This window comes from Falco cherrug, chromosome 5, assembly GCF_023634085.1.
Source record: "Falco cherrug isolate bFalChe1 chromosome 5, bFalChe1.pri, whole genome shotgun sequence".
Taxonomy (NCBI): domain Eukaryota; kingdom Metazoa; phylum Chordata; class Aves; order Falconiformes; family Falconidae; genus Falco; species Falco cherrug.
The window spans coordinates 34,865,348-34,875,805 of NC_073701.1; the positions used below are offsets into that span (position 1 = coordinate 34,865,348).

Sequence of the window (10,458 nt, forward strand, 5' to 3'; positions counted from 1 at the left end):
CCGTGTCCTCTCGACCAATCAAGAGTGCCGCATTCCGCTGTGTGTGTGTGTGCAGCCAATGGGGACGTAGAGGCGTCTTCCTTCTACCCGAAGGAAGGCGAGTAGAGAAGCGAGGTGGGAGGTGGAGGAGGTGCCCGGGAAGGTTTGACGGGCAGGCATACTATCCAATCAGAGGGAGGGACGGGGCAGAGGCCGCACCAGGCTCCTGGCAGCTCAGCAGGCTGAAGACAAGCAGCTGTTTCAACCAGTGGAAGAGCGCAGCCCCTCTCCGACACCGCCCTTCCGGCCGGGGGCCCGAGCCCCGCCCCTGGTGCCAGCCCCTCTTCCTGCCCGCTGCGCGCCGGGCCTGCGTTGCCGCCCGGAGCCGTTTCGTTGCTCGCTGCGCCGCCGCCATGGCCTACCCGGGGGAGGACTACGACAACGAGGTGTGGGGCGAGGGGCCCGGGGCGGGGGGGAACGGGACCCGGGCGGTCGTGTCCGGGCTGGTGGTGGTGACTGGCAGTCTCCCTCTCTCTACAGGCCGCCTACGACCCCTACGCCTACTCCAACGACTATGATATGCACACGGGTGAGTGTGGGCCTCGGCCGCGCCGGCGCGGTGGCCCCTCGGGTGCGTCGGGCCCGCTGGCGCTTGGCCGGGTCTGTAGGCCCGGGCTGGGCTGTGCGGCAGCTGCCTCACTGTTCGTCTTTTCCCTCAGGAGACCCGAAGCAAGACCTGGCCTACGAGCGCCAGTACGAGCAGCAGACCTACCAGGTGATCCCCGAAGTGATCAAAAACTTCATTCAGTATTTTCACAAGACCGTGTCGGATCTCATTGACCAGAAGGTGTATGAGCTCCAGGCCAGCCGTGTTTCCAGTGATGTCATTGACCAAAAGGTGTACGAGATCCAGGACATCTATGAAAACAGGTACAAAGCTGTCCTTCCTGCAAGGGGGAATAGCTGTTTAAGCTGTGATGAAAGTGCACTAAATGGAAAAGCTGACTACCTGTGTTTTTCCAAACTTCGTCTGTCTTTAAAATACAGCATGAGGTTTGGTTTGGTTACTGGGGGAAACCCCCAGATATTTCCAGACCATTAGGCTAACATAAGTATAGGTGAGTTGTGACCTGTCTGAAGGAAAATATCGGTCCTGTGCCTAACAGGCATGGAAGCAGTAAAAAGTGACCCAGTAGTGGTAGTTAGGCAGTTTGCAGAAAGCTGTGAGTTGTAATTGTTGTGCCTGTTCCTTACAGATACTCCTGCTTCTGCTTGTAACTGTGTCACTTTGCCGTGAAGGGAATGTAGAAGTAACATACACAGCTGTTCCATATTTCAGGAATAATTTGAAGACTTTAACTGCATAGTTTGCAATTCCCATTCTTTGTTTCAACTCTGGACTTACTAAAAGAGGATGATGGTGGTGGTGGTCTACTTTTATCAAGCCCAAGGCCTCTATATTGTGATCTCTTAACTCCAGCACTCATACTACTGTGAAATCGTTTCTAATACCACGTGTTGTATCTTTCAGCTGGACAAAGCTGACAGAAAGGTTTTTTAAGAATACCCCATGGCCAGAGGCTGAGGCCATTGCCCCTCAAGTTGGAAACGGTAAGTCTTTTACTTTCTTTTTGTTTGTCAGGGAGAGGAGGAACTAAATCACTTTTGATACACGAGTGAGCAGGTGCACAGCGTTGCTGCTGCCTGAGTCAGTTGGTTTTGTTCACTCTGACAACTCCTTCAGCAGATGTCTGGCAAGTTAAATTTGAACAAAGTATCCTTTTGTGCCTCCCTTTATTGCTGGGTGATAACCAGGTGGCAGGAGGAGCACAACTTGCATGTCCAAGAGATCCAGTTGCTTAGGCCTTGTGGTTTGCTAATGTCCAGTTCCGTCATCTTTTCCAGATGCTGTTTTCCTTATCCTCTACAAGGAGCTGTATTACAGGCACATCTATGCCAAAGTCAGCGTGAGTGTCCTTTGTCTTTCTGTTGGTTGCATGCTGGCTTCTCCATGCCCTAAAACTTGCCAAATCTTACTGCTGCCATAGTACCAGTGGTTCCATATTTTTTGCAAGACAGGATTGGATGGGTTTATGAACTGTGAGTTGCTTTTAGGGAAGTTTAAAATTCTTGCCTTGTGTTAGCTTAGTAAGGATTCACTGACTGCTGAAAAGCAAGAAAGACTTGACTGTCTTTCTGAGGCTTATTAGCTGTCTCCTCAAGCTTGGTTGTAATGAGTGTGCAGGCTTCCCTGGCAGCTTAGATGAATCATAAGAACCCAGTCTGGGTTTTCAGGAGGCTATTTTATAAAAGTTTGTTACTGACATCAAATGTAGTGATTAGTGAGTTAGGGAAGGAGATGTTGGGACATAACTGAATTTTCTTTTTGATAGAGCTATGTTGGTAATTGCAAGTTGATTTTGTGTGTTTCTTTGTGGCTCTTTGTTCTTCGGATTAGCAGGTGGGTGAGAGGAGGTGTCACAAGAGGAAGGTGTGTTACTTGTGCTTAAAAAATCAATATGGAGTCAGAGTGCCTTGCAAAGAGGGAAACACGGGCACCATAAAGGATACAGGAGAAGGAAATGGACAGAATAATGCTCTATAGAACAAAACAAACACCATTTTTTTTTTTCTTAAGCTAATTTGAAGTCACTGAGGAAATCACAGTAGTTCGTGGTTCTTTAAGAAAAGAGCTGAACAGACTTATGGCATAAATAAGTAATAACTGCAGTTTTGGTGTAGGTGGAGGAATGGGGACTTTAAAAGGACTTTAACAGGAGAGACTGCTTTCTCAAGCTGTGCTGTTAGTGGTGCTCAGAGTGTCTCCAGGTGAAACAAGGAAGATGATTCTAGGAAGAGGGTGATTCCTTTCAAATGCTCTTTCAAAGCATTTGGAAATACTGTTCAGAAGCAGAATTGTTGATTTATTAAGGCCTCACATGAGGGGAGAAGGAAGGAGAGCTGTTGAAGGTAATGGGAAGCTCTTAAGTCTGGACAAGGAAGGTTAACGCATCATGTTCACGGAAGGTTTGAATGCATGGTCATCCTGGGAGAAGGACCTGTACATGAAATCAGCCCTATTTCATGGGACAATAGTGATACAATTTCGTGTTTTCTGGGTGGTGCTGATGGGTATCCTGATTGAATACTGGCTCTTAACATTTCTGAAATAGACCCTCTGCTGCTGTGACTATTGACTGTCCTTCATACACTGTTGCCTGTAAACTCACTCCTGCTGTGCTTGAAACTAAATCGACTGTGCTGACTTCTCATTGTAGGGCGGGCCCACACTGGAGCAGAGATTTGAATCCTATTACAACTACTGCAATCTCTTCAACTACATCCTCAGTGAGTTGCTGCAATTCATTTCTGTTTGTGACTTTTGGAGAGGGCAGAACTGGAGAAAGGGTCAGAACAACAGCAACATGTTAGTTTATAGATCATATAGGGAGGAGTAGTAGTCTACAAACTTTATGTATGTTCACGTTTGTTGAATGAAGAGCACTTTACATCCATGCATTTAAAACCACAAAAAATGCAGATAGTTTCCAATGCTTTCTGAAATACTGTAGAGAATAAAACCTATTTAGCTTTCTGCCTTGCTGAGAACTGCTTCACCAATCTTTATTAAAAAGCAAAATGAAGCTGTAAGCTAGAGAAAACTTGCAGTGTTTCACAGCTGTTTACTGTTGTTGACTCCCCTTGGGACAAATGGGTTTGTGACTCCTTGCCAGACTTCTTGCAGAGAATAGATTGATTAGGATAAACCCCTACAGTCTATGCAGCTTCTGAGAATCACTGCTGCTGAGCAGTGCTAGAGATGAACCCCATATGCACATGTGTTGTTTTAAAGTGAAGGCAGTTGAAGTAGCAAAGGTATGTTATCACTGCCCTACTGGAAGCTTCATTCACCTGCTGCTTCATCCATTTTGGGGAAATTCTTGTGTTCCTTAATTTGTGTATTCCTCCAGTTCTGCCACTGTTCTTGCTCAAGGTATTAAGCTTCTTATCTGTTACTTATGCTCTTTTGCAGATGCTGATGGCCCTGCTCCTCTGGAACTGCCCAACCAGTGGCTCTGGGATATCATTGATGAATTCATATACCAGGTCTTACATGACTATCAGGCTGGGCCATTTTGGGGTTGCCTTGCCTCTATTAGTGCTGTAAATTTTCCGTATCCTCCCTCTCTGATTTTCATAGCTAGGATACCACAAAGTGAAAAAAACTTTGGTGAACACTGTTATTCCTGAGTGACCAGGTAGATGAAGTAGTTGTACAGATTTTTAAGTTATGGGGACTATTTAGGGAGTACTGGACTTCTATTGATATTTCTGTTTCGGTTGCTGCTTATGAGATTATTTTTTTTTTTTTAACTCACCTTCATTTCTGCCTGGTTTGTGCAAAGCAGCCTTGACTGAAGTCTGCTATAATTACATAGACCTTGTGAAGATACTTGCTCAAACTAGTTGTATTGTGTTTTACGGTTTTACTTTAGTTTTGTATTTCTTAGTCAGTAGGGCCTTTATGCTTGCACTGAAGAGTGCTGACCTGATTTGGAATAATCTGTGGTCTAAGATCTTGATGTTAGAAATACTTTTCCCCTTATTGTTCTGAGTGCAGCAATACAATTCTCAAATGCTATTGGCTTTTTTCTATAGATTCCTTTCTCTGTGACTTTTTTTATTATAGAGCTGACTGGAATTCCTCAAATGCAGTCTTGTCAAGCTTGAGGATGAAAAAGGATGTGTGCATATGTAGAAAAAGATGTGTGTGTATTAAGACACATCTTATGACTTGGTCATTCTCTTTGCTACCTGTTCAGACAGCAAATTTGTGTTTAGTTGCCTGTCCTCATTGTCTAAGAGATCATTCTCTGCTTCGTTCTGTCTTCTGGCCTTTTCCCTCGGTATCATTTTTCCCCTAGGTGCTTTAAAGGTGGTATAATTTGCTGTTCTGATTGCCAGGTGTTCTCAGATGAAACTTTTTTCATGCAACTTGTAGCTTATTGTAATACATTTATGTGATCAACTTGTACCAAACTAGCTTCTCATCACTGAATCTCTGCTTTTTCCTGTAGTTCCAGTCTTTCAGTCAGTACCGTTGCAAGACAGCCAAGAAGTCGGAAGAGGAAATTGATTTCCTTCGTTCCAACCCCAAGATCTGGAACGTCCACAGTGTCCTTAATGTGCTGCACTCTCTGGTGGACAAATCCAACATCAACCGACAGCTGGAGGTCTATACAAGTGGAGGTGAGCTAGCTGGGTGACACCAAGCCAGACTGGTGTCTGTGCTGACTTGCTTTGATTTGACCAAGCTCAGTTAGCTTTGTTTGGGAGCTGGATCAAACAATCAGTGGATGTACTGACTGGGAACAGGTTCTGTTGGCCTTGTGTGAGGAGTGCTGGTGATTACACTTGAGGTTTTGCTCCCTTTGCTTGTAAACATAGAGGTGTTGAAAAGGGAGCTCGCTTCCTTGGAGAAAAGCAGCATGGTTCCTTTTTTCTGTAGGTGACCCTGAAAGTGTGGCTGGTGAATATGGTCGTCACTCTCTCTACAAGATGCTGGGCTATTTCAGCCTGGTTGGGCTACTGCGTCTGCACTCTCTGCTGGGGGATTACTACCAAGCGATCAAGGTTCTGGAGAACATCGAGCTCAACAAGAAGGTAATACATGTTTTAAAACCTCTGTTGCAGTTTTCCAAATGTCTCTGTTCAAACATGCTGGTGAAAGATTGCCATAATTTAATCTTCCAGCTGAAGAGCTGTTTGTAGCTGTTGTAGTTTTCAGGAGTTTGTAGTTGAACACAGCTGGAGCTTTGGCATTAAACCAAGCCATATGATAATGCTTGACAATGTTGCAGCACAAATGCCTTGTTTTTTAGGAAGTTTGCTGTGTTGTGCAAGGCAGTGTTGTTACAGGGAGTCTTAGTTGAATGGTAAACAGTAGCACAGTGGTAGCTAGCTGAACACATTGTCCCCATCTTGATCAGTGGTTTATTCTTGGATTTTTGACTCTCATTCTTACTGTGCCCACTCCCACCTTGCATGTTTTTGCCCTAGAACTGGGTGCTGCTTGGGTAAGTGGCTAACAAAACTCCAGCTGCAACACGGGCTTGGCCCAGGGCTTGGCACAAATCTATGTATCTGCTGTCTGGCACAGGGCATGGAGTGAAATAGGGGGAAAGGGAACTGAGCAAAGCAATATTAGGTCCAGTGCAAGAATCCTCTGCTTGCAGGAAGCTGAAACTGGAAAATGTAGGAAACGAGATGATCTAATGAACAGCAAGGAAGCTGCTGCAGGGATGGGTGGGAGATGAGGTATCCTGAATTAACCCTCTCCTTGCTATATTTGGGATGGGACTGAAAGCAGAGGTGGCTGAATTCTGGGTAACAAGCTATTTGGATCAAAGGTGGTTATCTCCCCTCTAACATAGTGTGTTGATCCTTCTCAGAGCATGTATTCCCGGGTGCCTGAGTGCCAGGTGACCACCTATTACTACGTGGGCTTTGCATACCTTATGATGCGGCGTTATCAGGATGCCATCCGTGTCTTTGCCAACATCCTCCTCTACATCCAGAGGACCAAGAGCATGTTTCAGAGGACAACCTATAAGTATGAGATGGTAAGAGATAGAATAGGTCTAGACTTCCCAAAAGGAAAAGCAGCTGTCGTCTTTCCTGCCTTTCCTCTATCACCTGATAACCTACATCTAATAGTCCAGCCTTGTGTTCCTGGACTATGCTGCTGGTGGTCGTGACTGGGGATCTTTTGAACCCCTTTGACATGTGTGGCAATATTTACTCTTAGCTGTGTTACTAGTTCCTTTGGTTGTTCACTATATGGTTGCCCCTGCTCCAGCTGGCAGCCTCTAAGCAGTGTTGTTAATGAATATCAGCTCCTAATGATATTCTTGTTGATGTTTCTTCAGACTCAGTCCTTTTCCTAGTCCAATCCTGCATTTCATGTTACTGCCATGGTCAGATATATTTCCATTATCAGATAATCATTTACGGACTGTTTTAATTCAATATGACTGAAACAAAGCTGCTTTCTCTTTTCATGTAAGCTGTCTTTGGTGCCTGTTTTACACCCTGCTGCTGCTGTCGCCTTTTTATCCTTATGATTCATTTCTAACTCTGTGTGTAGCCAAATTCTGCCATTCTTAATTCCATGATACTTCAAAAATTTGGCATGTCTGTTTCATCCACACAGCTATCTGTTTCATCCCATGCTCGGATAAATCTTCCTTCTCAGTCTTTTCTTCACTGGCTTCCCTGATAACTGTCCCTTGCCAGGAGATGGTTCTTAAACTATCTGCCTTCCCTTCTCCTCTGCACATTTTTGCACCAAAGCAGTCAAATCTGCTTCTGGCCATGCAGGTTCTGTATGGCTCTGGACACTTTCTCCTTGTCCAGCCCTCTTTCATGGATGAGAGCCTTGATATGGTGTTCATCTACCTGCTTTGCCCAGCAGCACTGCTGCTTTGTTGTGTCCCCCTTGAGCATTAGGACTATTAATGCTCTGAGTAAGGGTCTGTCTTTGAAAAACGCAGCTCCCAGCTCCATCTGGCACCATAAAGCCAGAGCATATTGACAAACTAACAGGTTCTTTCTGTCTCAGATTAACAAGCAGAATGAGCAGATGCATGCACTCCTGGCCATCGCCCTCACCATGTACCCTATGCGCATAGATGAGAGCATCCACCTGCAGCTGCGAGAGAAATATGGGGATAAGATGCTGCGCATGCAGAAGGGTGATGCACAAGTCTATGAGGAGCTCTTCAGTTATGCTTGCCCCAAGTTCCTCTCCCCTGTGGTACCCAATTATGACAACGTGCACCCCAACTACCACAAGGAGCCCTTCCTGCAGCAGCTCAAAGTCTTTGCTGATGAGGTTCAGCAGCAGGCCCAACTCTCTACCATCCGTAGCTTCCTCAAGCTCTACACTACCATGCCTGTGGCAAAGCTGGCTGGCTTCTTAGACCTCACGGAGCAGGAGTTTCGTATCCAGCTTCTTGTCTTCAAGCACAAGATGAAGAACTTGGTGTGGACCAGTGGCATATCTGCCCTGGATGGGGAGTTCCAGTCTGCCTCTGAAGTAGACTTCTATATTGACAAGGTTGGTACCTGCTCCTTCCTGGCTAGGAAATTCCTTCAACCAGGAAATTCTGGAAATGGCAGTACCTGGTTTTGCTCCAGTTTGTGGGAAACATCCCTTCCTTTGTCATGTGAACAGCTTGGCTGTCCACAGTGAAGTCACAGCCCAGCTCAACAGGAGTGCCCCTGGCTGCACAGCAATGGGATGTCACAGGCAGCTTTGGCAGTTGTTGTACCCAGAAAACAAAGGTTCTAAATGCCTTCTTCCCCAGGACAGAGGAAACTGTCAGTATTCTTGGCAGGTGACAGCTGGATGACACATAGTGTTGTCAGTGTGTCAGGTGGGCTTATCAGCTTTGTAGGTCTCCCTCACATCTCTCCTTTGCTTGACAAAGCAGGGGTGTTGCTTGGTCATGTTACAGGTCTGTTTTTCTCTGGAGCAGCATTTAGCTCTGCTCTAAGAGGAATGTAAACACAATGTATGGTCCTGTTGCCATCCTGCCCTTGGAGCTCTGGGCAGCAGGAAGCATAGCAAGGAGTCTTTTAGGACTTCATCCTCAAAGAAGGTAGCAGTAACCGTTAGGCTTCTTGCTAGGAAGGAGAACAGGTTGTCCCTTGTTCTTGGTTCCTTCCTGCAAGGACTTATGCTGTGTCTCAGCCTGCCTCTCCTGGTAGATAGCATAACTCTTAGCTGCTGGTAGAGGGAAGCAGAGCATGGATTGGGGTTGGGACTGTCAAAGCTGCTATAAAGAGACACAAAAACGGGAAGAATGTGCAAGAATGTGAACTGAACACAATATGCATTTGGGACCCAGCCTAGGCAAAGTTATAGGGAAGACAATCTGCAGAGAACTGAGTGGTTGCTGTGGGGCTAGCACAGGTCAGGCATATGTGATGCAGAACCAGGGCTGGAGTGAAGCCCCTTTGATTGCCTGTCATGTTTGGCAGCGCTTGCTGTTTCTCTGCTAGCGCAGTCCTTCTCCTGACCTCATGCTGTTCCCTCCGCAGGACATGATCCATATTGCAGACACAAAGGTTGCTCGACGCTATGGGGACTTCTTCATCCGCCAGATCCACAAGTTTGAGGAGGTGAGGCCTGGGCATGAGATCTGTGTAGCTCTGTAGGAAAAGTAGGGCAAGCACTGGGCTGTGCAAGCCTGATGGAGCTATGCTTGTGTGACAGCTATGTGGCGCCTTGCTGGGACGAGCCTCAGCTCTGCCAGGCACTGGGCCAAGGCAGGTGGTTTAAGCAGTAACTGCTGGCCTTTGGAGAATGGTATAGTTTTGTGTGAGAAGTGCTTATTTGAGCCACAGTGGAAAAGGAGAGTTCTGCTGTCCAAGGACACTGACTCCATTGTCCCTAGACAATAGTAACTCAACCAAAATGGTATCTCTACCCTCATAACTACAGCTCTAGAAAGTGGCATCAAAGATTTCTGGAGCACAGATGACTTTAGCATTGTGCTCAGCCAGGAGGTGACATTCTGTCGCTGCTCCCCTCTCCTGACAGAGGCTGCTGCGCACTGGAAACTTAGGCAGCAAAATCCTGAGATGTAGGGATTTGAGCAATACAGGGTTGCAGTACCATTGCTACAAGTTTGTACCCTTTCTTCTCCCCAGATCTTCCTCTGCTGTCTTGGAGAGGAAGAGGGAGTTTTACTAGTTCCCCTTCTACTTCCCACACTGCCTTGTGCTTGCACAAGAGCTCTTTTTGTCTTTGAGTTAGAGAGGAAGGAGTAGAGACATTGGATAAAGGCTTCTGAGGGGAACAGTAGTGTATGTCAATCACTGTATTTTTATGACCTTTGCTTTCTCTAATTCCAGTTGAATCGAACCCTGAAGAAGATGGGCCAGAGACCCTAAAAATTCTGTGGATGCAGCAATCAGCCTGAAAAGAGAAGTGGGTGGGAGAGATTATTCTCTCCATGGTAAGGGAGGGGAGCTCAGGGTTCTGGCATTTTTGGAATCTCCTGTGATGCTGAAGGTTTTTTGTACTTAAATAAGCAGACCAGTTTGGCTCAAACTGTCCTATGAAGGATAAGACATCTAATAAATCCGTGAAATTGGAATTTTCCTGGTGAGCATTGAGTATCCGATGTACTCATTTTTCCTCTGTGGAAGAATATAATTGCATTTGGAGACCTGGGCAGCTGCTCTTGTTTGTGCTCTTTTTGGTCCACGCTGTTGCAGGTAACAGTTGGGGAGCAGATCTCCCAACATGTTTACAAAGCATGGAAACATGCTTTGTAAAGGCACTGTGCATAGCGAACAGGGAAGGCTGCAGAACTGATTAGTAGGGAGAAAATGAGCTGTTCCACAGTGTATCTATAGGATATGGAAAGAGAAACAAGCTAGTATTGTTCATTTTAGCTCTTACCCCAC

General features: G+C 46.1%; 1 protein-coding gene across 2 annotated transcripts; it reads left to right on the top strand.

The window, feature by feature from the left end:
- Positions 1-269: 269 nt before the first annotated feature.
- On the top strand, positions 270-10,145 carry EIF3L (eukaryotic translation initiation factor 3 subunit L). Of its 2 annotated transcripts, XM_055712028.1 has the most exons (13): positions 270-425; positions 520-568; positions 699-909; positions 1,511-1,590; positions 1,885-1,946; positions 3,258-3,327; positions 4,013-4,086; positions 5,058-5,229; positions 5,489-5,643; positions 6,432-6,602; positions 7,601-8,098; positions 9,085-9,165; positions 9,901-10,145. In XM_055712028.1, the coding sequence occupies exons 1-13, from the start codon at positions 393-395 to the stop codon at positions 9,937-9,939; spliced, it is 1,695 nt and encodes a 564-aa protein (XP_055568003.1). In that variant the 5' UTR covers positions 270-392; the 3' UTR covers positions 9,940-10,145. The 2 variants fall into 2 exon arrangements, with proteins under 2 accessions (XP_055568003.1, XP_027671857.2); XM_027816056.2 differs by lacking the exons at positions 270-425; positions 520-568; positions 1,511-1,590 and having other exon boundaries at positions 831-909.
- Positions 10,146-10,458: the final 313 nt, after the last annotated feature.

Coding starts and splice junctions, on each gene's coding strand:
- EIF3L (XM_055712028.1), top strand. CDS start 393: ATGGCCTACCCGGGGGAGGACTACGACAACGAG. Junction 1,947..3,257: donor ACATCTATGCCAAAGTCAGC/GTGAGTGTCCTT, acceptor TTCTCATTGTAG/GGCGGGCCCACACTGGAGCA. Junction 3,328..4,012: donor TCTCTTCAACTACATCCTCA/GTGAGTTGCTGC, acceptor GCTCTTTTGCAG/ATGCTGATGGCCCTGCTCCT.